Here is a 25,944-nt window from a genome sequence, read left to right on the forward strand (position 1 = left end):
TTAAAATAATGTCAGACAAACTGAAAAAGAGTCTGGGAGTTTGCTACAAATGCAATGACAGAGACTTATTCAAGGGTCTTGCAGTCTGCAAACTGGACACACAGCTAGGCCAAAACCCAGCAGTGTTCAAAGAAAAAAGAAAAGTTAAAAGTTCACATAGCAAAAAGCACGCTCTTGAAACTGGTCAGCCTTACATTGCTTGCTGTGACATTGCTTCAGGACAGTCAGCAGTCAGGGGTCAGGCAGTGAGGATGATGGTGCCAGGTGGTCCAGAAGGTGGATGCCAGGAGGTCTGGACAATGGATGTTGGGCGGGCACAGGGGGGCTAACCAGAGCGTCATCTGGAGGTGTGCTTTGTGTCCGGATGCACACCCAGGCGTTGATGCAAGATTGGAAAGTTCAAAACAATTTAAGTTCCCATTCTCGTTGGAACAAGAAGGAGGTCTGTCCTCGGGCCTTACCCCTCACCGTGTTAGCAATTTTAGCAGCTTGGTTCAAGTGACTCCGTTTCGTATGTTCCCTGTCATCACTCTCTCCTCAAGGTCTATGAAAATTATATAACTTGGAAATATGCTTATATAGTAAGCAGATATTCACAAACCATACATAATTTGGTATCCTTTTTTCTCATGTATGAAGGGAAAAGGCAAGATACCAAATTGTATGCAAATTGTGAATCTGTCTATGTAATAAAAATAAACACAAAATAAAGAACTAACATGATTGATTGCCATTGTGTCGAGCAATTATTCTAAACACTTTATGACATATACGTTAACTTCCCTATTCTTCCTAACAACCTACAAGGCAGGTGCTATCATATGTAATGCCCATTTTATAATGAAGAAACTGAAGCACAGAGGAGTTATGTGATTGGGCCAAGGTCACCAAAAGGACTGGGATTCAGGCCAGGGCAGCTCAGGCGACTGCCTGAGAAACTGCGGGGAGACACCACCACCAGGTACCGACAACAGCTGCCTCTGGTAGTGGGAAAGCGGACAATCACGTTCCTTCCACTTGTTTGCATTTTTACAAGTTTTTTGTAATGATGAGAAAAACTGCTCTCTAAAAGGATAAATTGATGAATTAATCTGTGCTCCTGTAATAGATGTGAGCGGACAAAAACGTGTTCATTGGCCACAGCACCCCGTTATTGCAGCCCGGTAGCTCTGCGGGCCCATTCTGTCTCATTACAGAAGAGAGAATTAGAGTCAGCTCCACGTCGGGGGAAACGGGCTGAACACAGGTTGTTTTTATGAAGGCTACTGTCGGGTCCTCAGCTCCAATGTCACACTTGCTCCAACCCCAGTTCTACTTGAGGTCTGATTCTCGGGTAATCACTCTACCCAAACGGTTGCTGTACTCAGGTGAGATGCGGCAGGGCAGGAGGCGGGGAGTGACGAAGGGGCAGTCATGTCCCAGGTACGAGGCACGTAGTGTCTGCTTCTGGGGCTGTAAAGTTAGGTTCTTTTTATTTTATTTTATTATTTTTTAATACAGCGTGAGGAGCTGCACTTGATACACACTTTGGCGTGGTTGGAAGCACGGGTAGTAGTAAGGATGCTAATGATGCCAGTGTGGAATGTGACATAGAACAAATGCCACCGTATTTGTCTAAATGGAAATTTTAAAACTAGGGACAATTAATCCATTCTACAGTAACGGGCGCTTAGTTACGCAGGTATTTCTTTTTCAAGTGCTCCCTGAGCCCACCAACCCCACCCCCAGCCCGGTAGGTCACAACCACTTCTAAGGACCACAACTCCCAGCCCAGCGGAGGCCCCAGCGCATGCGGCCTGACGACGTACGCCTACATTTCCCAGCGGGCCGAGCGGCTACGCTGACGCACGCGTGCGCCCTCCCACCTCTCTCCCAGCTCCGGTTTGACCTACAGCCGCCCGGGAGAAGATGGCTTCCACGGCAGTGTCCGGGCTCTCCCGGCAGGTGAGACTGGAGGTCCTGAAAGCCAGCGGGAGGGACCCTCCGAGGGTGTCTGTTCGAGACCCCTAGAGCCACGGTGCGCGGCCACAGCTGGGGGAGTGTGGCCGCCCTTCAGTGTCGTGGGGCCCGGCGAATAGAGGCGACGCGAGGAGGCTCGGGCAGCCCCGCATCCGCACCCCGGGCGTCGCGGGCAGGGGGCGCGGGGCTGCGCGCGCCTCCCCCGGGCGTCCTGCGAGCACCAATCCGGGGGTGACAGGCCTGAAGGCCCAGGAGCTGGGGGCCCGGCTTCCCCGGACGGCGAGTGAAGGGCACGGCCCGCCCCCAGGTCATCTCCCATTGCAGGTTGTGCGCAGACCGGTCAGGGGTCACAGGAGTGCTAAGGAACATTTGTAAAGCGCCGCCCACGTTTTTATATGGAAAATGAGACAGAAACGTTGAAATGTTCCGGCCTTGGCTGCTCGGCCACAAGGGGCTAGAGCTGAGATCCAATTCTACGGAGTCACACGGAAGATAGGAAATTCGTGCTCTTGACACTACGTATCCACATGATGCTTTACCTGGAGGGGCCTCTGGCAGCTCACGTGACTGTCCCCTAAGTGTTGCATTTTTGCAATCCTCGCGAGCAGTTCTGTGGTAGAACACTGCGGAGCTGGAGTTGCTTGAAGGTGGCCTGTGCCCCTGTGAGTGTCTTTTAAAGAGCAGACTCCAAGCTGCCGCTGCACAGACGGCGCCATCTCCCACCGCGGGAGCCTGTTCTCACCCCGCACCCTGCGCACCCTGCTTCGTGCGGGCGCTGGGCTTCATTGCAGACAGCGCTTGGGCTCTGAGAACGTTCGCCTCTTGCAAATCGTGACTGCAATCCTCCCGCTTTTTATTAAAATCCTGCCCAAGGGTGGTAATATAAATGCTAAAAACCCTTTAAATGTTTTGAAACACAAATTTCATCGAAATTAGTGTTTTTACGCTGGCCTGCGGGCCTCGGCCTGTTCTAGCAAAGGAGGAGGGCGCCAGGCAGGCAGACCCCCAGGCAACGGGGAGGTTCTCAGCAGGGAGATTCCCTCCCGGCACAGAGCAGCCCCCCCTCCCGGAACCTGGGTGATGGTACAAAGAAACATGGGAAACTCGCCATGTAAAATTCACGTTTAAAATTTTTTTTCTTAAAGATAGAAGTTCTTCAAGTATTCTCAATTTGACTTGCTTTCCCTCGTTTTCAAGGTGCGGTGCTTCAGCACATCTGTGGCCAGGCCGTTCGCCAAGCTCGTGCGGGTAGGTCAGCTCGTTCTTTGTCAGTTTAAAGCGGAGACGAGCAGCAGCACCGCCAGGGCGTGGACTTCCGTTTGGTTCCTTCCTGAACCTTGCTGCCCAGTTGTGGTTCCCAAAGCGCGTAGTGTGTGTGGGGCTGGGGGACAGATGATGTCGAATGCCTGCTGTGCGACAGGCCCCCGCGTGGCCTTTAACTAGGAGGATTCCTAGAACCCCAGAACAGCGATGGCGAGTAACTGGTCTTCCCATTTTCAGAAGAGGAAACTGAGGCTCGGGAAGACTTGTCCAAGGTCTTGGAGCTAAATGCCACCCAGAGCCTTAGCCTGTGAGCAGTCCCGCACAAATAGCGATGCGCAGGGAAGCCTGTGGCTCCTTGTGAGGAGGCGGCCGAGCCTCACAGTGTGCCGAGCCTCACGGGCACGCACTGCATGGCTAAAGGGCGCCACCGAACCGGTGGGAGACGCCTGCGTGGTGCTGAGATGCACGGAGCGTGCTCAGGTGCGTCTCACAGACACCTGGTTTCGCGGCTCTCGCGTGCTCAGAACTGCCTCCGTCGGTGCCAAAACCCTCCCGCACTTGGAGTGCAGACTGACTGGCGTCGCATGCAAGAGAAGTGTCAGCTCGTCTCAGTTACCGCAGTTAATTCTAAATAGTTACGCTGAAAGGGATGTGAGACACCATGTTCCCTAAGGCCCTCGCTGTGAGGTGAGGCTGTGGACACCCAAAGACTGGCCCGGCCATGGAGATATTTCTCGTTAGTTTGAGAACCGCCCTTCGGGATGGCTCTCTGGGCACAAGGGCAGACTGACTGGTGATAAAGGAGATGCATCTTCTACATCACAACTGTGCGACTTTGCTATGGACAGTATAGTATGGTCTTGGCTAATTCCCTTTTCCTCTCCGCGCCCCCACCCTCCTTTAAAGCCGCCCGTCCAGGTGTACGGCATCGAAGGGCGCTACGCCACCGCCCTGTACTCCGCGGCGTCGAAGCAGAACAAGCTGGAGCAAGTGGAGAAGGAGTTGCTGCGAGTAGCGGTAAGGAGCCTCCCCGTGCGTCTCTCCCTGAGTTTCCGCTGTATGTCTTCTCCTTTAGTCGTTCAGTGACGCGGTCCCCAGGGAGGTCGCCCCCAGAGAACTGCAGAAAAAGAAAGACCCTGTTTTTCTGGAACCATGTGGGTAGTAATAGTGCTGGGTGTTACGGTTCTAAACCTATTGCAGAATAGGTACGAAGAGATACATATAAGGACGTTAATGAACCAACACTTAGGCTAAGAGAAATAATAATGTGAGTTGGTAACATAGGAAAATTTGTCAGCCCTAACTGGTGTGGCTCAGTGGACTGAGTGCCAGCCTAAGAACCAAAGGGTCGCCAGTTCGATTCCCTGTCAGGGCACATGCCTGGGTTGTGGGCCAGGTCCCCAGCAGGGGGCACATGAGAGGCAACCACACATTATTTCTCTCCCTCTCTTTCTCCCTCCCTTCCCCTCCCTTTAAAAATAAGTAAATAATATCTCAAAGAAAGAAAGAAAAATTTTATCTCAAAAGAGAATTAAGACACCTTTGAAAATCTATGCTTGTATTCCAGGCATTTTCAAAATAGTCTTTAGAAAATACTATTTTACTGGGGATTTATTTTCCTTGTGAAGCCTCTCCCTGGTTTTAGTTATTATTTTATTCCCAAGACGTGAGGGGACGGGGCCCAGCCGAGCATCCTGGGCAGCAGACTGGTGAAGTGTGTGAGCCCCACACCGATGCCCGTACCGACCGGCAGAAGGAACGGGCAGACCAGGGGGCCGCAGGGGGAGGGCTCCCCGTTTTACCATGAGGAGAAGAGGGGACGAACTGGGTAAGCAAAGCCCATACTGCAGCTCGACTAGGGGAGCGTCTGCTGTGATTCCCACCGGCCTTCGGAGGCGACAGTCCGAGAGCGCAGACGGCGTGGGCGCACTCGGGGTGCCGCATCTCCCCCCCAGACGGACGGCGGCTGCTCTGGAAGCACCAGAGACGTCCCGGGCTGGGCGGGTTCTCTGGGGCTCTGCAGGGGGCAGCAGGGGGCAGGGGCAGCCCGAGAGAAGGGGCCCCTCCAGGGGGCGGTGCCATCCCAGGTGTGCACGTGAGTGTCAGCGCCCCCCCCCCCCCGCCTGCTGCCGCCCCGTGCCCTCTCGGTGCGTGGACAGCGAGGCTGCTACCCGTGGGAAGCGCATCACCGTATACAGCGAACGGGGCCCGTGGGCTGCTTGCTTTTCTTATATAATCTCCCTCAAAAAGCAAAAATGAATTTTAAGAAATTTCATAAAGTGCCAGTTTTTTCAAGGAACACGGTGTCCCGCGTAAAATCCCAGTGCGGTACATCCTCGAAGGCAGAGGAGATCGGCTGGCCGTCAGCCGTCCTTCCTGCTCCAGGGGCGCCGGTGTGGTTCGTGCCGGGCGCGGTCCACAAGAAAGGAAGTGTGCGCGGGGCAGCTGGGGTCACTTGCACGCTAAAGGGGTTAAGAAGTTACTGCTCTGGCACCTGCAGCAAATCTTGAAGGACCCCAAGGTGGCCTCCTCGATCATGAACCCCTACATAAAGCGCGCCGTCAAGGTGAAGAGCCTGAAGGACATGACCACGAAGGAGAAGTTCTCGCCCCTCACGTCCAACCTGATCAGTGAGTACGGGCCTTCCCCGCGGCGGTCTGAGCGCGCTGCTCTGGGGGTGGGGCCCGCGGGCGAGGTGTGCGGGCGTCACGGGCTCCCCCCACCTGCACCTCCACGGGCTCCCCGGGCGAGCGTGTGTACTGAAGGGGGCTGGGGGCCCTGGGCCGCCGGCCGGGTGGCTTGGCCGGGTGCAGCTTCGTCCTGGGCACCAGACGTGCGGGCGCGGTTCCCAGGCAGGGCGCACGCAGGAGGCAGCTGTCGGTGTTCCTCTGTCTTCCCCCCCACCTCCAAATTCAGTGAACACCCCGGGGTGGGGACTGAAAGGGAGCAGGCTGAGGGGCGCCACCTGAAGATGCTAAGGTGCAGTCATGTCCCATCTCCCAGTGTTTCAGTCCACGAGGCTGGGGCTGCGCCCCGCTCCTTGAAGGTGTCTGCACTCCGGTGACCGTTTGTGAGTGCGGACCGTGTTCGTGTGAGGGCTTGTAGCCAGACTTTGGAGTCTGCGACATAATGCGAAAATCAGACTGCAAGCTGCGGTCAGAATACCAGACCTTCAAAGAAGAACTAACGCCTCTCCTTCTGAAACTGTTCCAGAAATTTCAAGAAGAGGGAAGACCCCCAAGTTCATTTTATGAGACCAGCATTAGCCTAATTCCAAAACCAGATAAAATCACTACAGACAAAGAGAATTATAGGCCAAAATATCTGATAAACATAGATGCTAAAATCCTCAACACAATATAGCAAACCGAATCCAGCAGATCACACACCGTGACCAAGGGGGGTTTATTCCAGGGGTGCGAGGCTGGTACTGTGTCCACGAATCAATAAATAGGACTCACCACATAAATAACATGAAGGATAAAAACACGATCACATCAACAGGTGCAGAAAAGGCATCTGGTAACATCCAGCACCCACGTGTGGCAGTCACTCAACACAGTGGGACTGGAGGGAACTACCTCAGTGTGACAGAGGCCACACGTGACAAACCCACAGCCAGTGTCTTGTTCAGTGGGCAAAAGCTACAGTTGTTTCCCTGAAGATCAGGAACACGACAGGGCCCTGGCTGGTGTGGCTCAGTGGATTGAGCACAGGCCTATGAACCAAAGGGTCACAGGTTCAATTCCTAATCGGGGCACATGCCTGGGTTGTGGGCCAGGTTGCCAGTGGAGGACGCACAAGAAGCAACTCCCACTCCTCTCTTTCACCTTCCTTTCCCCTTTCGCTAAAAACAAGCAAGTAACATCTTTAAAAAAAAGAACACCACAGGGATGTCTGCTTTCACCACTCTTACTCAACATAGCATTGGAAGTTCTAGCCACAGCAGTCAGACGAGAAGAAATCAGAGGCACCTACACTAGAAAGGAAGAAGTAAAACTCGTTATTTGTAGGTGACATGATGCTGTGTATAGAGAAGCCCTCATATTCCACCAAAAAAATACTGGAACTGATCAGTTAATTCAGTAAGGTGGCAGGATACAAAGTAAATATCCAGAAATCAGCGGCATTCTTTACCCGTCGATAGTGAACCCTTGGAAAGGGGGACGAGGAGGAGAACCCCGTTCACAGTCATATCACAAAGTGAAACACCCAGGGGTGAAGTAGCCGGGGTGTGGGAGACCTGCGCGTAGACACACACCGCAGGGGGGGGCCTGACGACGACACCGTGAGGGGAGGCACAGCCCGCGCGCGGGCGGGGGGGGGCGCCCCGAGTGTCGGCGACGGAGCTGTGTGTGGACGCGGCGCATTTCCCACGACTGGAACACATACCCCAGAGCTGACGTGGGGCCAGAAAAGGCCCCCGGTGGCCACTGCAGTCTGGAGGGAGGAAGACAAGTGGGAGCACCGCGCTGCCGTGGACGCAACAGCACGGCGCTGGCGTGAAAATGGACCCACGGGTCAGGGGACAGAACAGAGAGCCCAGAAGCACACCCACACCCGCACGGTCAGTTCAGGTCTGACAAGGAGGCAGGACCCTGCGGTGGGACAAAGACAGTCTATTCGGTAGATGGTGCTGGGGGGGTCAGATGTGCAAAAAGTGAAACGAGACAACTTTCTTCCACCACACAAGAAGAAACTCAAAATGGATTAAAGACTTAAACCTGAAAGCCATAAAAAATTTAAGAAGAAAACAGGCAGTAAAATTCTTGGATGTTCTCATAGGCGGTATCTTGTTCTTGATACATGTTTTTGGGCACAGGAAACAGAAATAATAGTGGGACGTCATCAAACTAGAAAGGTTCTGTGACATATAAATGATACATGCCAGTCAGAGAGAGACAAATACCTTGTGATTTATACATGGAATCTAATGAACAAAGTGAACTAAAAAACTAGACACACTCACAGCGAAGGAGACCACTAACAAAATGGAAAGGACCCAGCGAATGCAAGAACACATTTGCCAGTGACACATCTGATGAGTGGTTAATAGCCACAATTTATAAAGGACTTTGAAAACTCAACACCAAGGGGAAAAAATCCAATTAAAAACTGGGCAAGGGACCTGAATAGACACTTCTCCAAAGGGGGCACGCAGGTGGCTAACAGACATGAGAAGGCGCTCAACCGCACCAGTCATCAGAGGGACGCACGTTGAAACCACAGTGAGACACACCCCACACCTGTCGGAATGCCCGTGGTCAGACGAATCGGCAGACGCGTCCTGGCGGGGATGCGGGCAAGGGGAGCACTTTGCCCTTGTTGGTGGGACTGCAGAGTGGGGCGGCCAGGGTGGGAAACAGGAGTTTCCTCAAAAAGTTAAAGATGGAACTCCCTGTGACCCAGTGACTCCGCTTCTGAGCGTACATCCTAAGAACCCCAAAACACCGACTCGAAAGAACCTGTGCGCCCCGTGCCCCTGCAGCGTTACCACAATCGCCGGGTCCGGAAGCAGCCCGGGCCCGCCAGTGCGTGAGTGGGTGACACACCTGGGGCGCCTTTACACAGTGGACTACTGCGTGGCCCTAAAAAAGAAGGACCTCTTACTTTTTGCAACAGCATGGGTGGACCTGGAGAGGATTGTGCTAAATGGTACATGCCGGTCAGAGAGAGACAGATACCGTGTGGTTTATACATGGGATCTAATGAACAAAGTGAACTAAACAACGAGAGACAGACTTGCGGAGACCGCACAGACAGCTGCCAGAGGGGAAGGGGAACGGGTGGGCGGCTGGGACAGGTGGGTGGGTTAAGCAAGAACACACACGTGTGTGTCTCAGGTCCGTGGGAGCCGCACACCCCCGCACTGAGGTGCTTCTCGGGGCCGTCTTTCTGAACACGCCCCGCGAAGGCCGCTCTGAGCCTGCTCTGGAGGCGGACCGCACGTGCGCCCCGCCCCCCGCACGTGCGCCCCGCCCTGAGACGCCCCTGCCCCCCCAGACCTGCTCGCCGAGAACGGCCGTCTGACCAGCACGCCCGCCGTCGTCTCCGCCTTCTCCACCATGATGAGCGTCCACCGCGGGGAGGTGCCGTGCACCGTGACCACCGCGTCCGTAAGTGGGGGCGCCGGGGCGTCCGGGCACCGCGTGCGGCGGGACGGGAAGGACAGGCAGGCTCGCGCCAGGAAGTCGGGGGCGACTCGCCACTCGGAGGTTGGCCTCCCCCCTGCCAGCTCCTGTGGCTTCTGTCCCCGGGGCGACGCACCGGGTGGGGCACTCTTCGGTGATCACGCCCACGTGGGTGTTTCAGGGTGCTTGTCTCTGCCGGAGTTTTTACACCCCGCAGTACCGGTGCTTGTCTGGGACTCCTCGGGAGTGAGGGTCCAGGCTTTCGGAAGGAACCGCCCCTGCCCGGTGCCTGAGGGCACAGACCCCGCACTGTCCTCCCTCTCGGGTGGGTCCCTGGGTGGGTCTCGTAGCTGCTCGAACCCCAGCTCTCGCCCAGGTAAAGGGCAGGTGGGAGCGGCCGCCCCCCAGGGCTGTCCAGGCGAAGGGGCGGGCTGGGCGCAGCAGGCTGGTGCCTGGCCCCAGGACCAGTCCAGGAGGGGGTGGGCAGGTGGGGCCCTCTGACCTCAGTCTTCCCAAGTAACGTTTTGATTGGACAGATAGGTGTCACCGCCCCGCCCCCTGAGGTCCTGATAGGACTCCGCAGAGGTAGGGGTTTGCTGCCTGGGACTCCTGGGTGAGCAGGCCGGGCCTTCAGCCGCCCTGGGCGTGCTCACCTCACGAGGAGCCGGCCGGGGCGGAGGGGCCGGGGTCGGGCTGCCGGCTCTGTGCTGGCTCCCTGCGGCCGGAGCCAGCTCACCGCCCAGGCTTCCCCGGGCACTGCGTCGGGGCGCGGCGTGTGCCAGAGCGCGCGGTAACCATGGGTCTTAGAGACGACAGAGCCGAGGAGAACACCCCTCTCGGCGAAGGGAGCAGTGGGTGCCAGCCTTGCCCGCGGGCCACACAGGAGGGGCCTGCGGGCTCAGGCCACGCGCTGCAGGGCTGCGCCCTCCGTCCGCTCACGTGGCGCAGCCAGCGCGGACCCAGCGCTCGCGCCCAGGGTCGTCCCACAGCCACCACACCAGCACCCACGCGGGACGGGCTCTGCGGCCCTGGGGGCCTGCCTGGGCGGGGCGGGGCACGCCTGGGCGGGGCGGGGCACGCCTGGGCGGCCCTTTCTTTACCGCAGGACGCCTCTGTTCGCTGTATCCAGATTCACAGCGAGGTTTTCCCCGTTCAGCCCTTAGATGAAGCCACTCTCTCCGAGCTGAGGACGGTCCTGAACAGCTTCCTCAGTAAGAACCAGATCCTGAAGTTAGAAGTCAAGGTATGTTCTCAATTGCGTGGTGTATTTCCTCGGGTTAATCTGACTCTCACAGTGGTGACGAGTCAGATCTGATGACGTGCTCGTCTGCCAGTAGTGGGGGTTGCGCACGTTCGGTGAAACGACGACTGGTGCCCCTTTCCCTGGACGCGGCGTGCCGTGAACCTACGGCACCCACCCTCTGTCCCCAGCGCTTCCTTCCTTCCCTTCCACGCGGTGAGGGGCGTGTCTGAGCGTCCCCCGCGCCTGCTGTTCTCTCCCCTAGACCGACCCGTCCATCATGGGCGGCATGATCGTGCGCATCGGAGAGAAATACGTCGACATGTCCGCGAAGACCAAGATCCAGAAGCTGAGCAAGGCCATGCGGGAGGCCTTCTGAGGTGCGGGCGTCCCCGCCGGTGCCGGTTCTTCCGCTTGGAGCGGCAATAAAGTGCTTCCTGAGTAGGAGACGCTGTGTTTACTGTTTTTAAAGTGCAAATACACGGATCCCTGTCTCTGTGTCTTTCTTTCACTTTCAAGATTACGGCCCTTTGACTAGAGAATCTGCTTGGTGCAGGTGGTTTCAGGGGTTTGAGGAAACTTGTGTCCGACGGGAAAATCGTGAGCATTGAGCGTGGCGGCCTCCTGTGCCGGGCGCTGCTCAGCCCTGCCGGTGTCGCCTGTGTCCCTGGCCTCTAGGCCCAGAGCCCTGGGCGGGGGTGAGCCTGTGCGGGGTGGGGGAGGGGCGGCGGACCTGGCCGGCCACTGTGGTCCTGCGGCGTGAGCTGCCGGGCCCTCTCAAGTCAGGGCCCCGACAGTAGCTCTCTGAGCCCAGAGCGCGCCAGCCAGCGCCGGCCGCTGCCCCCCACCCCTCCAGGCACACCTCTGGCCGGCCCTGCGGTGCCCTGCAGGCCGGGTCCACCCACAGGGGCCGGTCTCTGACAGGGCTGCCAGTGGCCGGTTGGCGCCCACTGATTACTGCAGCCAGTGCTCCCAGCGCGTGCGCTTTCGCCTGGTTTGAGGCCGTCTCCGCCTTGCACTCCGTGGCGTCCTACTACGGCTGGAGGCGGTGATGTCCCCTCCTAGGGCTTCCGGAGAGATTCTGGCCACAGAGGCGTCCCCACCCCAGGACCCAGGAACCCTCGGCAGTCGCTGTGCTAACAAGCTCTCGGAGGGGACAGGGCGGGTTGGCGCTGTGACTTAGCAAGGGGGGCTGCAGAGCGCGGTTTCTCACCTGCTGTCCCCGCTGCGGACGGCCTGGGCCGAGGAGCGGCGGGGAATGGGGGCCCAGACCGGGAACCAGGCCCTCCTCCCCGGAGCGGCCCTCCAGCAGCAGGGCCGCTGGCCTGCCAGCCCTGGCCTCTCCGGCCGGTTGGGGGACTGGGAGCCGAACAGAAGTCAACCTTTCTGCCTCTGTGACAATGACAGTCACCCTGAAATTGCCTGAGCACAGCGGTTTCCAAAGGTGTGCCATGGAACTTTAGAACGGGCGACACCTGACGATTTGGTCAGGAGCACTGGCCTCTCTCCCCTCGGGTGTCAGAGGGGAAAGGGCGGCACCCAGCACAACTGTCCAGTGAATGGACCAAATTACACCTGCTTTTTGTCAAATCAGCAAGAACTCCGTTTTGTGGCGTGCCGCACGATGTCAGTAATGAGTGCGTGTGCCCTGAGATGGACCGGCTGAAAGGAAATTGCGGGCTGAGGAGGAGCCTCAGAGCTCCCCACACCCCCACCCCGCACAGGTGTGGCCGCCGCACCTGAGCTTCCGGAGCAGAGCCTGCCTTCCCGGCTGCGGTGCGGCCTCGGCCCCACCCGGCCTGCAGGGATCCGGCTACCGAGTTCCCTCGGCGACCACTGGGAGCCAGGCACTGCCCAGGTCGCTGTCTCCAGAACGTTCCGTAAATAAGAGATGGAGCAGACCTCGTGCACGCATTCCGGGACGTGGGCTCCGCTGCCCTGCTGTCCCCCACCTTCTGCCCTCCCCTCCACGGCCTCCCGCCCAGGAGGGACATAGCGGCACCCACTGCACCGCAGCCCAGAGCAGGCAACCAGGCCCAGAGCTCCATTCGGGGTCGCCGACGCTGTGGGTCGCTGGCTCGATGGCCTCTGGCTGCCTCAGGGCCCCAACCCCAAGAACAGACTGAGGAAGCACAGCAGCCGCCACTCAGCGAGCCGCCCCCTGCCCCCCGTCTCCCCCCGAGGTCACTGTCCAGGGCTGTCCAGATGCCCCCCCCCCCACTAGCGCTGCAAACGCCCGCTCGGATGCACCCTCCTTGCAGGACGCCCTGCAGCTCACGCCACCTCATGAAGCTTCCTCGCCGCCTCGTGATACCGGGGACACGCATCCGCCGCTGACCGGCGAGGGAGACACGGGGCCGCCCCGGAGATGCCTGCAGGGGTGGGCTGCGGTAGGATGGGCCCCATGTCTCCCACTCCCTGGTTTGTGCTTGTGCCACCGTGTCCCTGGCCACCCCGGTCGCAGCCAGCAGGGCATCTGCTCTGAGGGGCGGCCCCGTGCCTCTCCCCGCTTGTCCCCGAGATGCTCCCGCCCGCCCATTCACCCGGCCAGCTGTTCCCTGCGGTCCCCTGCTGTCGGCCTTCCGGAGAAAACAGGGTCCCCCCGAAGCAGCCGGCCCTGGGGGGCTGTTCCCCAGACACCCTCCCGGTGTGCGGGCAGCAGGCGGATTCCCCCGAGCCGCCCTGGCTGGGTCCCCGGGGGGCCGGGCTGGCACCCTCAGGCCCCGCATCTGGCACGACACCACCCTCCTTGCTGGCTTCCTCCTCGCAAACCAGCTGTGTGACCACCTGGGGTGACAGCAAAGACAGACACCAGTTGGGGCCTCTGGGCACTTCCCCAGGAGCCAGGCAGGGCCCCGAGCCGGTCACCCGACCTCCACGGATGGCAAGCCACCCAGCAAGAGGCTGCGCCTCCCTGCGGCGCCCGATGCAGGAGCAGGGGATGCGTGGCCCACCCGGCCTGATCTCCCGAGGAGCGGCGTGTGGTCCTCTCTCAGTGGGGCCGTCTCCCTCTGGCAGGTGCAGGTGGGGTGGCGGGGCCGCAGCAGCCACAGGCCAAGGCGACCGCCAAGCCACCCCCAGCCCAGCGCACAGGCCTCTGGACCGCTCACAGGACGGAGGGGCAGGCCTCTCCCGCCAAGCCACGGGGCTGAGCCTTACCTCCCGACGGCCTGGATCCCCCGGACTCACCTGCCTTCCTGCCAGCGGGGCTCCTGGCTGCCGCGAGCCGGCGCTGCAGGGTCACACGACCCAGCCCCGTCAGCCACCAGCTCTCGAGACGCGTGACGGCCTTCGGGGGAGGAGGGACTCTTATGCCCAAGTCCTTCAAACCGAACTCCACAAGCTCCTGCGCACGTGGACCTGGGAGGAAGGGAGGGGCCGTGCCCAACAACAGCGCCTCCAGTGGCCGCCGGAGGCGAGCCCGGGACAGCGGCGGTCTCCGGCGCGCTCCCACCGAGGGCGGATGTCAAAGCCCCGGAGACCTGTACCCTCTCGGCTTTGTTTAGACAAATGGGGGTCAGCTCGGGGACATTCCGACAACGGGGCACTGTGCGGTCCGTAAAACAGGAACGTGTTCGAGACACGTGCATCTCGTCTTCCACAACTTGACTCTGTATAAATGTATATCATCTATACACAGAGAGAGATGTGACTTAAAAGAGAGCAAACACAAGCGAGACGATCTGTGATCACGTCACTGAGCAGGGCCCGCGCTGGGGCGTGCTCGGCGCGCGTCGGCTGCTAAGCAACACGGGGCCCTGGGACTTGCGCGCTCAGAGCGCCGCCGGAGGGGGGCGCCCGAGTGCCCGCGCTGATCTCGGCGCGGAAGAGTGTCTCTCCAGGGAGCGGCGTTATTTTCTTTGTATTTTCCTGTGCTTGCTGGATTTTCTGCGTCGACAAAGATGGCTTCTGTAATTAGAGAGGGAAAAGTGAATATTCTGGAACAAAATAGTGCCTTGACTGTGTCGGCTCCTCCTGTTGCTTAACTAGGCGTCACCCCAGGTTTCCACGGGCGGCCCCTCTGCAGCGCACCCAGTGGTGCTGGGACCTCATCGATCTCAGAGAGAACTGGGCGTCGTCTGGGGAAGTAACTTATTGTTTTCTTTGTTTTTAATGACATTTATTTTTTAAACTTCAAATGACAACCAAGAAAAACATAAAGACTTGTATGTTTGTCAAAAACGAGCCCTGACCGGTGTGGCTCAGTGGGTTGGGCATCATCCTGCGACATGAAGGTCGCGGGTTCGGTTCCCCTTCAGGGCACATGCCTGGGCTGTTGGTTCGATTCCCAGTAAGTGGGTGTGAGGCAACCAATCGATGTGTCTCTTCCACATCAGTGATTCTCTCCCTCCCTTTCTCCCTCCCTTCCCCTCTCTCTAAAAATAAATATATAAAATCTCTTTTTAAAAACGGGGCCCAAAAAGGCAAGGACATGTTGTTTTAGTGTCAGTTTTTTTTAATGTACTATAATAATTCAGCTAGGGTTCAAACCTACCAGAGAATTTAAAGGACTTGATCCTATTTAGATAAGACAGTGGTGATAAGGAGGAACTACCTGGCAAGCAGAAGGGAGAAAATGCCCTTACCCATGATAACTGAGGTAACTACATTCAGCACTGGGCTGGCTCTCGGGGCCCAGAGTTGAGAGTCGGGGTGTCAAGGTGCGTGGAAGAGGCCGGAACGGCCCTTCCAAATGTCTGTGAACCGCCCTGGCTCTGCCCCTCCCCCTCCCCCTGTCCCCGCCCCTGCCCCCACCGCCCCTGGCGTGTCTCAGGCTGCCCAACACAGAGCTCCCCAAATTCCTGGAAGGGCTGGGAACCGGGGATCGATGTCTGCTTTGTGCTAACCAACCTCTGTCTGGCGGAGGAGGCAAGGGAGAGTGGAGAGGGTAGTGGTTTGGTTTTTTAAGTTTACTTTTGCATGGTTTTCCTTCCGCAGCTGCAGCCTGCACTGTTGACTCGGGAAGGAGGTCGGGCAGAAAGAACCCGAAATAATCCACCGTCCAAGGGTTGGCTTTTCTCATTTTATTCGTGAGCTATGCGGGTGCAAACCGTACAGGTCAGAGCGGCCGGAGCCGTTGGAAAGAGACCGTTCTTTTCAGGTGACAGTGCGTGGGAACCGCGACCTGTACCGACGACACCAATACCGGCTTAACGGAAGGGAGAAACGAAACACACATACATGGTCTGAGTCGGGAGAGCTTAACATTTCGTACAGAATAAGGTGCCAGAGAAACACTCAAACAGCAAAGCTAACCCCAGCTCCTTTTAAACAAACAAACAAACAGAAGAAGAAGCCTAATGTCTGGGCCCTGCTCCCTCCAGTTGGAGACAGACACCTAGTTCCACAGCGTGCGACAGTGCCCAGCGATGCTCAGAACCCCGCGGACCACGCGGATCAGAGGTGTCCTCTCCCTCTTACGGAAAAGTAAACAGTACCGTTACTTGGCAACAGAAGTATATTACAACCAACAGGCTATGGGGACGGTGGGGGCGGGAGCTGAGTCCTACCCCTGGGCAGGGCTGGGGGCGGGGGAGTGCCACGCCGCCAGGCCTGTGACCCAGCTGTCCCTGCAGACACAGGGACTCGTGTTGGGATTGACACATTCTCTCCCTAACTGGGAGGGGGGGCTTGCAGACACTGCTGGCTTGTCCTGTCCCGGACTTGTTGGGATAGCCAGGGCCTGGGGGAAGCTGACCCTGGCCCTGCTGGGGGGGACCACACAGAGCACTTCTCCCGTCCCGAGGCTGGCCTGACACCGCCTTCTCAGGCTGCACCTGAGAGTAAGGACATGTCCAAACGGCTCCGTCTTTGGGAACAGGGCCGGCTACATCCACGGCTCCTCCCGGTGATGTGCAGATCCCTCGGGTGACAACAGACTCCAGGAAGCTTCTGGAAACCGCAGCCCCCCACACCTCCCCTGTCCGGAAGCCCCTGGGGCTCTGGCACTCGCCAGCTTCAGCCCGCTCAGGACGACTTCCGCTGTGGGGCGGCAGCATGAAGTGGCGTGCAGCTCGTGGACAGAAATGTGGGGGACCTAGTGCTCACGCTCCCTGCGTGGCCTGTGAAACCATCGGCCCTACACGTCCCGCTAACAGTGACCCACAGCAGCGCCCCTCCCCCCATGGGACCTGGCTGCTTCACCTGCTACGAGGGCTCCACCTCGGGCTGCGGCCCCTGGGGTGACCCCAAACGCCCCTCTCCCGGGTCTAGCCATTGAGTCTCATGGGGTTTAGCATTGCCCACCCCCTGTTGGAGGCCTGCAGGGACACTTCTGATGGCCCAGCCTAGAAGGTCTGTGCCCCATCAGCGGCCTGGACTTCTGACCCCTTCTGGGGGAGGGGAGCGGGAGGGGCGGGGCTGCCCCGTGAGGCCAGGCGCACCCCAGGGCAGCCTCTCCCAGGGGCCCCAGCCTCGCCCCCCGGCCACCGGGCTGCACGGCAGTGGGGACACCCAGGGGCTCTCAGTGACACCCAGAGAGCAAAGGGACACCCGGTCTGTCCAGAAAGGGCACAGGAAAGTGACCGGAAGTCAGATCGATCACCTGGGTAACCGATGAAGCATTCTCTGCTCCTGGAATAGGTTTTAAATTCTTTCTATAGCTTTATGCACTTAAATTAGATACCTAAAATACTCTCATATACATACAGAAAAATAAACTCTCAATGAAAAACCACGCGTTACGATAACAAGTTGTTAAATATTTTTGACTACAGAATCGTTAGCTTTCGCCAGAGGTGCCGGCACAGCCTCTGGTGCACCGTCTGTCCGTACACAGTCCTGGGCAGCCCCGTGGACGCACAGCCCGGGGCTCACGGACCACCGTTTAAGGAGCGCGACTTTCTCACTTTGCGTGGTGGGATTCCACGTTGTCCGTAGCTGGAGACCACACGAAACGCAGGAGCCAGAGTGGGGGGCTGATTATCCTACACAGGACATGCCTGCATACGTGTGCATACGCCAGGGCCGGCGGTGCAGCTCAGGCAGTGCGACAGGACCCGCGAGCGCCCGATTCTCTGTCCACGCGCGGCTGTGACGGGGGGGGGAGGGGCGAGGGGGCCGGGAACGCCCAGGCTTCCGCTGGCTGGGGCTTCCGAGGACAAATCCGCAGCTGGTGTCACAGTTCAAAGACACTGGGGCTCCTGGCAACGGATGTTTTAAATGCAGGTGTAAAAACAAAGATCCCCAAAGACCTTGTGAGAGCGTCTGTGTTCTGACCGTGAATACTGAGCAGGTGCCGTTCAGAGGGTGCTGCTTGGTAAAGTATACACCACATGCTCATCCGTGGGAGCGAAGGCTGACGCACTGTTCATTAAATGCCCCTGGAAAACGGTTCTGGAACGTTCCGCAGCTCAGCACGGTGCATCACACTACACCCGGCAACAAAGTTCTCGTTCGCCACTTTGTTCAAAGTGACACGAGTCTGCACGGGAGGAGTCTGCAGTTTCTGCTCAACGTTCTCCTTTGTTACTTAATGAACGTCGGAATCCCAGACAGAGTCCAGAAACGGAGAAAGGATTATTGCTCTGCGTGTGTAGAACCGAGACCGATTTGCAAAGAGCAAGCGGGGCTTGCAAAGGTTTCAGAGCGCCCGGCCCAGCGGCGAGAGAAAGCTGTGGGAGCAGCCGGTGGGGGCGGGGGGCGGGGCCAGCGCCACCATCGCCAGCCGCGGAGCTGCGTTTTGCTGGACCGTGACGCCCCCACACGGTGCGTTCCGGCCTCTCTCCTGGCACCACCCTCTTCAAACGCCATAGATGGGACCCTGTGGGGGGACCCAGCTGGGGCGTCACCGCCTCTCAGAAGCAGGTGCCCCAGACACCTGTGGTCCACTGGGCCCAGCAGGACGGGGTAGCCGGCTCCACGCTCCGCCTCTCTCCAGCGTCCAGCCCCTGGGGAAGCAGCACTGAGACCCTGCCACCCACACCCCCACCCCCACCCCGGCCCCTGGACACTCATTTTGAAGGCGGGGGCCGGGAAAGCCTGCCTGTCCCATCAGGAAAGGGGAGGGAAGCCCCAGGGGACGAGGAAAGACCAAAAGGAGGGGCTCTACTTCAAGTCAGGGGACCCCACGCCCGGAGCTCAGAGGCCTCCCGGCGCCCGTGGGCCCCGCGCTGGGAGCCCGGGCGACAGGGGGCCCCCTCCCCGGCCGGGGGCGCATCTGTCAGCCAGGGGCCCCGGCCTCGTGCCCTCTCACTGGTCCACGCCGCCGTCTGTGCCTTTGCGTAGGGCAAGCAGGTGCTGGGAAATCCCGTCGGCCCGGCTCCCCACAGCCCCCCACGGGGGAGACCTCACAGAGTCGGGAAACGGCCGGTGAAGTCCCGCCTGCTCCGAGAACCGACCGAAAATACGGCGGCGCGACCAGGCCCGGCCCCGCGGGCGGGAGACCTCCCGGTCCCAGGGGACCTGGGGCTCAGAAGGGCCACACCGGCTGCAGGTCTCCGCTGTCACCGCCTGGACACTCTTCATAACTGTGCACACGGGACCTCGCGCTGTCATTGCCCTGGGCCCACCAATCACGCAGCAGGCCCCGAGCGTGGCCACGGCAGGCCAGGCCGGCCTGCACAGGGATCCCACAATGTGGAGCCGGCATCCCGGGATGGGTGGGCGGCACCCGCAGGCTTCCAGGGCGAGCTCGCCCCCTGGTGGCGGCCACGAGAAGCCAGCCTCGCTGGCGCCCCGCCCGTCTGCCTGGTCCCTCCCTGCATCGAGACCCTCCGCCGAACACCCTCGCTCTGTTCAGACACGGAAACGGGAGGAAACAGGGATGGGCAGAAGGGGAGAAACGCCCGGGGGCACAGTTTTAGAAACAGCTGCACGGGAATGTCATTTTTTTAATGATAAAAGTACAAAACCAGGGTCCCTAGAAGGAGAAAAGTGTGCATGTCTACCAACGCATAAAAAGAACCCCTGGGCGATGGCTGGTGTAGCTCAGCGGATTGAGCGCGGGCTGCGAACCAAAGTGTTGCAGGTTCGATTCCCAGTCAGGGCACATGCCTGGGTTGCAGGCCATGACCCCCAGCAAGCGCACATTGATGTTTCTCTCTCTCTCTCTCTTTCTCCCTTCCTTCCCTCTCTAAAAAGAAATAAATAAAATCTTTCAAAAAAAAAAAAAAGAAGAAGAAGAACCCCTGGTCACTGGTGCAGGCTCAGGAATGTCAGAGAAATGCTCGGGCTTCCAAGGCCTCTAAAAACAACCCGCCAGACCCCCAGCCTGCAGCAGGGCTAGAAGCACAGCAGCCGCACACAGTGTGACCACACACAGTGTGACCATCAGGTGGGAAGTGAGTGTTGCCAGTTCCAGGGACAGGGGTGGGCCGAATAAAGAGGGAGGAACTGACCGGACCTGGTGTCCCTGCAGTCAGTCTTTGGAGGTGGGATGAATTGTAACAAGCCTTCGGGGCGATTTAAATGACTTACAGTTAGATCTACAACAAGTCAGGGAACGCCAGAAAGGCAGGCCGGCCCCACACCCTCACACGCAGCCCCCCAGCTGGCGGCCTGGCCCAGGATGGCATTGGGTGGGGGGGGGGTGGGGGGTGTCCAGAAGGAACACTGCCGTCAGCACGACTGGCCGGACGGCGGACAGAGTGGACCCCGGAGACGAGAGTCCCCAGCGGCCCCTCCGGGCTCACCGCCGCCGAGACGGGGGCTGGGGGCTGCGGGCTGCTCCCACCCCTTCCGTGGGGCGGGGGTCTCGGGCTGTGGGGCGCAGACCCCGGCCCCTGAAGAGACCCGGCTCCAGACCTCAGTTCCATCTGACAGCCTGCAAGTAGCTACTGGACCTGAGACCAGGTGAGGAAACGGGGGTTCTAGGACTTTCCTCGGTCTGCGCGGCACTACGTAAGGGGCCCACAGAGCACGGCCGGGTTCAGTGTGGGCAGCAGACGGCCAGGAGGAGCCCACCCGAGTTTCCGCACCCGGGGGGCAGACAGGGAGGTGCTGCTGTGACCAGACGCCTCCGGGGCGCTCCCACCGCCGCCGAAGCGGCCTGCCCCGTGAGCAGAACGAGACCATCCAGGCTCACGGCCTCTCTCTGGCGAGGGAGGCCCCAAAGTCGCTGAGTGCCGGCCTGCACGGCGGGCAGACCCACCGCTGGCCACCCTCAGCCTCCTCGAGCTGGAGCCGCCCCTGCAACCCTGTGTCCAGGAGCCACCCCTGCCACCCTGTGTCCAGGAGCCACCCCTGCCACCCTGCGTCCAGGAGCCGGCCCCTGCCACCCTGCGTCCAGGAGCCCCTCTCCAGGGGCCCCGGGCGCGAGGGAGCCGGATGTAAAGCCCAACAGGAGAGGAGAAGACAGGAAAGGGAAACCCGCCTGCTGCTTCCGCTGGAAACGCCCGAGACTGCCGTCCCCCCCCAAAACAAACTCCCTTCTTGTGAATTGAAGAGGCCCAGCAGGCCGGAAGGACACACTCTGGAGCAGACAGAGACGGGACATCTCCTCCTCGCACCAGGTGTGCTGCGGGCAAACTCTAAGGTGCCCCGCCACACCAGGGGAGAACCAGCAGCACCGCCCCCGCCCCCCTCAGCCCCGCTGATCCAGGCCTCCCCACTCCGCTCCTAGTGCCGCAGCTCCTGCAGCAGCTTCGTGCGCGCCCCAGCCAGCCCTGGGCGGACGGCCCACCTGCCGTGGGAGCCCCAGCTCCTCCCCCTCCCGCCTCACTGCCCTCAGAAGACACCTGAGGTTTGGGGGCCGGGTCACTAAGACCAGACGCGATGCCGGTGGTCCATGTGCCCACTTCTGACGCTGACTTGTTCAAAAAGCAAAAAAGGAAAACACCCTTTTTCATGTGAGTGCTCTTCGGGGCACAGCCCTCTCCTCTAGCGTCAGGGCGCAGGACACGGGGTCCCAGCGGGTGGACCAGGAACCTGGCCCTGCTCTGTTCAGGGTCCCTCCCCCAGGGTCGGCCTGCCCTGGATCCGAGCAGCCCAGTCTCCAGCAGGTGACGCTGCCTACCTGCGTGCCAGGGGACAGCGTCCACCAGAAACCGCCCCCCTCAGCTGTCCCAGAGACTGGGAACACAGGCTGCCCCTCGGGGTGGCACAGCCCAGAGAGGAGGGGGTGGGCGGGGCTGGCCAGGGCTCTGGGGGCAGGAGGCCAGGATGCAGAGAACTGGGGAAGCCCTGGCCTGAGAAAGCAAACACCCGGGTGACAGAGTCCTCCTGGGCGAGGGACGTCTCACCACTGTGAACCCCTGCGCAGGCAGCCGACGGGGCAGGAGAGGAGAACAGTCGGTCCGAGAGCGCGAGGCTCCACGCCTCCCCCACCTCCCTCTCTCCCCCGACACACACACTCTGCACGTCACACCCGGTCTGGGGGCCAGCCGGCTCACCTAGGGGCCCCTGGCCCAGCACTGCCCCCTGCAGGCCGTCCCGGGAGGCTCAGTCCAGTCGCTCGGGGAAAGAGACTCATGGGTCGCCTTTCGTGCAAAACTCATTCCAGTGACGGGACTCTGTGGGCACCGAGCTCATGCAACTAACAGGACGACAGACGTCTGCCCCTCCCCCCCCCGTGCACCTCGTCCCCCCACGTGGACAGCGGCGCCTCGCGCTCACACACAAAGCAGGTCAAGGAAGAGGAGGAGGGACGGAGGAATGGTGGGTGACCCAGGGCCACCGCAGTGACACGTGCAAAGCTCTTTCCTACCAGAGTGACGCTACCTTCGTAAACACAGCGAACAAGCTGTACTGGTTACAGCAACCGGAGGGCATGAGGGGTGCGTCTATGTATAGATTTAGTTTAAAAAAGCTTCGTAACAACGTGGAAAACGTAAACGTAAGGTGTCTTCCCCGTGTGTTCTGCTGTGCAGTGGTAGCCAAGCGCACGCCTGCGTCGGAGCGGAGAGTCCCTAACTACAGGGCACATCTACCCGCTTGTTCCAAAGAACACTTGTGTCTGCTGTGCTCGATACAAAACTCTACACTATCTTCAATAAATAAATAATAAAGGGTGTTTTTCTGAGAGTATGAAATGTAAACTTCGTTGCCCTTCCCAGCACACACGCTTGAAAGCCCGCGGGAGCCCCGACAGGGCCCGTCCGGGACTCCTGCCGCTCCCGGCGAGGCGGGGGCTCCCCAACGCGGCCGACGCACGTTCCCACGGTGGTCCCACCGCCCCAGCTCCAGCCCAAGGACCCGCCACCGATGAGCGCGCCGCCTGACGCGGGAAAGCTGGCCTCCGGGGCCCCGGGCACGTGCAGCGAGCGTCTCCTGACCTCAGCACACTGGGACCCCGAGAACAGTAACACATGAGCCAATGTGACCATGTGCCTCCCTCGCCAATCAACTCACTATCTCGTGAACCAGCCTGTCTCCAGGCAGTTAAGGGGGGCAGGGGGAGGATGGGAATCAAAGAACTGAACCCAAACAGCTGACACGTGGTCGCACACTCCCGAGGGGCCCCAAGCACGCGGGCCCCGTTTCTGAGAGGGCGGTGGGGTCATGGCACGCGAGGAGGCCTCCGGTCTTCCTCCCAGGCCTGGGGGCTGCAGGTGTGCAGGGTCGGTCGCGCCATTCGATGGAGTTTCTTCACACCCCCACCCACTTCCAGATTGCCCCTTCCTTCCCACGCCTCGGGGATGCCTGTTCGGGGACGCACCAGAGACAGCCCCTGAAGTTCCCGCGATAGTCGGGACCCGGCGTGTTCGAGCGAGAAGAGGCTCCCAGCTGGGCACCTGCGACAACTTTTATCAGGACACGTCACAGGCCCTCGGGCCGAAGGGGAGTTTCTCACCTGGGCCGGCAACCGGGCCGTGGCGTAGCCTGCCGGGGAGGGGCCTGGGGGACGTGCCCCGGCACAGAGTGACTCCACAGGTAGCAGGCGTCCCACCACCTCCCCAGGCCGCTGGGAATCAGAACCAATCACCCGATCGTAGCCAGTGGCAGTTTTCATTGACATCTATCGACACAAGACCCCGCGGGGCCTGGACCCTTCCCTGGACTAGCCCTGCAGCGAGCAGCCCAGTGTCTCAGGGGAGACCGTGTGTGACCCCCCCTGCCCCCCAACCAGACCCAGGACAGCATTTCAAACACGGTCCCGGGGGCGGGGGGCGGGGATGGGGGGGTGGGGTGTGAGACTCTGCAGCAAACATGGGGCCACCACGATGTTTTGTGGACACACTGAGGACTGGGCCGAGGGGCCGACGGGGCTGGGGGCGGTAAGACATAGGAGGGTTACAGAATTCTCCAGAAATACAGCCACTGTGTTTATAAATTATTTGACAGTAACCAGAACCGTGCCTCGGGCCCGGGGATGGGGGCCCGGCTCCCCAGCAAACCGCGCTGGGGGCCGTCAGATGCCAGAGTCCCCAGCACCCGTCAGGGGACTGCGGCGAAGACAGAGGCAGACAGTTTCGTTTCATCGCAGGGGGAGACTGTTTCGGGGAACGGATTGTCGAGAAACTCCTAGCGTCGTCAGGGGCCTTTCTTCGCTGTCCCGCCGCCCTGGGGCTCACCCCAACAGTGGTCTCAGAAAGGCGACGCCACTCCCGGCAGGCGCCCGCCAGCCCGGGGGCGGGGGGGCCCCCGGGCGCTGGTGCTGGGCCGCCCCCTAGGGCTCGTCAAAGAGCTGGAGGTCCAGGCGGACCACAATCTCCCCCGTGGGGACCTCGTGCAGCAGGAGACACTTGGTCACCGGGCCCTTGGAGCCCTGGTCCTTCTTGATGTCGGCCACGCGGATCTCCGTCCGACCCAGGAAATCTGGAAGGAGAAGGAACAGGCCCGCTCAGAGTGAGGACCCCTCCTCCTCCAGGCCCGCACCGGGCAGGCGGGGAACACGGGGGGGGCGGTTGTGCAGTCCCTTCCTCGGAGTGGGAGGCCGGCCGGTCTGCAAGGGTCCTTGAGCCGGAGAAAAGTTTGGTCGGCCTGTGATTCTGATAACTCTCTCTGCCCCCACGCAACACTCATCAGAGGTGAGGTTAAAGCTTACGGCTCCGTTCCACTCGGGGGCGGTTACTAGGCGCGGGGACACGGGGAGTGAAAAGGAAAGGACACCGGGTGGTGCAAAGGGGGGGTCCAGAAGGGGCTGAAATGCAGACGGTGCCTTCCTCCCCCCACTAGGGGGCCCCACCGCGCGGGCAAACTGCCTGGTGTCACGTGAGCCGCACAATTAGCCACGTGCGTGCAGACTCTGGAGAGAAATCCCCGGGGGAGAAAGACAGTGCCCGAGGGACAGATATCAGACAGTCCTTCCTCCCTCCCAGGCGCTGTCACAGGGGCCGCAGGGCAGACGCGAGGGGCGCCCTCAGGCCGCAGCTGGGGGCGGGGGGTGCTGCATGCTTCCCGCAGGTCCCAGTGCAATCCCGACGCCGCCCTCCACCCCGCACTGGGCATCGGGAGGAGGGGGCGGCGGCGAGCGCGTCTGAAACCGCTGAAACGCCCAAGCGCGCCTGTGCGGATGGCGTGGAGGGGCCCGCGGAAGGACCATCTGCTGCATCCTGCGCTCACCGCGCACTCTGGTCAGGGCACTCCGGACAGGAGGCAGCCCCTTCCCCCTGCGCCCGGTTAAGGCCAGGAACGTGTCCCTGGCGGGCGGACCCGAGCCGGTTCCGCCTCTAGGTGTGTGTCGTGGCAATAATCTCTGATGTAAGGACAACAATGGCAGGATTTGCCGCTGACACCCCAGGGCAGTTGTCGCGTCTGGATACTCCACGATTTGAAGAGAAACCCAGTTTAGCCTCAGTTGACAGGGAGGCAGAGTCGAGCGTCCGGCCGGGCTCTAGCACTCGGCCGGCTGGACAGCTGTCCCCGGGGCAGCGGCCTGGAGCTGCCACCTCGCGGGGGGAGTGCGTGTGAAAGTGCAGACCACGCTCACTCTCCCGCCAGCACCTGGCTACCCTCCTTGAGTGTAACTGACTGAGGCGGTAATCTCTGAACCTGCCCTCTGATGTGTGCGGGGCCGAGGGAGCGAGAGAGCTCTGAGAATCATTGGCCAGCCCCACTCTGCTCCGGGCAGAAACGGAAAACCGCTCCCAGGGGAGACGCACTCAGCACAGCTCCGTGTCCTTGATGCGCCAGAGGTGGCCCCCACGGACTCGGCTGCCCTTGCGGCTCAACGGGCTGCGCTCACTCACCGTCACCGCGGACTTGGGCCGAGGGCTACTGGGCCAGGCTGGGCTTTGGGGCCGAGCCCTCCTTGCAGTCGCCTCCCTGGGGGACACGCGGGACCACGGCGTCTGTCTAGGGGGGCCGGACGCCCCCAGACCGGCCGCTCTGCCGCCTGCTCTGAGAGGGGCAGCGTGACGCTCGGGGAGGCTGGGGCTCGGCCTGCTCCGGACTTGTCTCCGAGTGCGGGGGGCCCCGCGCAGGCCGGGGCGCCGTGTCTCGGGGGGCAGACGTGTGCCGCGGCGGGGAGGG

At 60.4% G+C, this 25,944-nt stretch overlaps 2 protein-coding genes across 3 annotated transcripts in view; one reads left to right on the plus strand and one right to left on the minus strand.

Moving 5' to 3' along the window:
* Nucleotides 1-1,828: 1,828 nt before the first annotated feature.
* On the plus strand, nt 1,829-11,079 carry ATP5PO (ATP synthase peripheral stalk subunit OSCP). The gene is made up of 7 exons (XM_045852744.1): nt 1,829-1,944; nt 3,157-3,207; nt 4,129-4,239; nt 5,723-5,852; nt 9,226-9,338; nt 10,510-10,596; nt 10,859-11,079. Exons 1-7 carry the CDS (start codon nt 1,909-1,911, stop codon nt 10,970-10,972), a joined length of 642 nt encoding a protein of 213 aa, XP_045708700.1. The 5' UTR covers nt 1,829-1,908; the 3' UTR covers nt 10,973-11,079.
* A 12,695-nt stretch (nt 11,080-23,774) lies between these two features.
* Nucleotides 23,775-25,944, minus strand: part of ITSN1 (intersectin 1) — a 174,836-nt gene continuing 172,666 nt past the window's right edge. For both annotated transcript variants that reach the window (XM_045852348.1, XM_045852349.1), the window contains exon 39: nt 23,775-24,288. In XM_045852348.1, coding sequence (XP_045708304.1) covers nt 24,140-24,288 — 149 coding nt within the window. In that variant the 3' untranslated portion in view covers nt 23,775-24,139. The remainder of the gene's footprint in view (nt 24,289-25,944) is intronic.

Source organism: Phyllostomus hastatus, unplaced genomic scaffold, assembly GCF_019186645.2.
Source record: "Phyllostomus hastatus isolate PE091 unplaced genomic scaffold, TTU_PhHast_1.1 phas_contig_948, whole genome shotgun sequence".
Lineage (NCBI taxonomy): Eukaryota > Metazoa > Chordata > Mammalia > Chiroptera > Phyllostomidae > Phyllostomus > Phyllostomus hastatus.

Excerpts from the sequence above, each read along its gene's own strand:
- ATP5PO (XM_045852744.1), top strand. The coding sequence starts at position 1,909 with ATGGCTTCCACGGCAGTGTCCGGGCTCTCCCGGCAG. Across the intron at positions 1,945-3,156 it reads TGTCCGGGCTCTCCCGGCAG|GTGCGGTGCTTCAGCACATC; the intron begins GTGAGACTGGAG and ends CTCGTTTTCAAG. Across the intron at positions 10,597-10,858 it reads TCCTGAAGTTAGAAGTCAAG|ACCGACCCGTCCATCATGGG; the intron begins GTATGTTCTCAA and ends TCTCTCCCCTAG.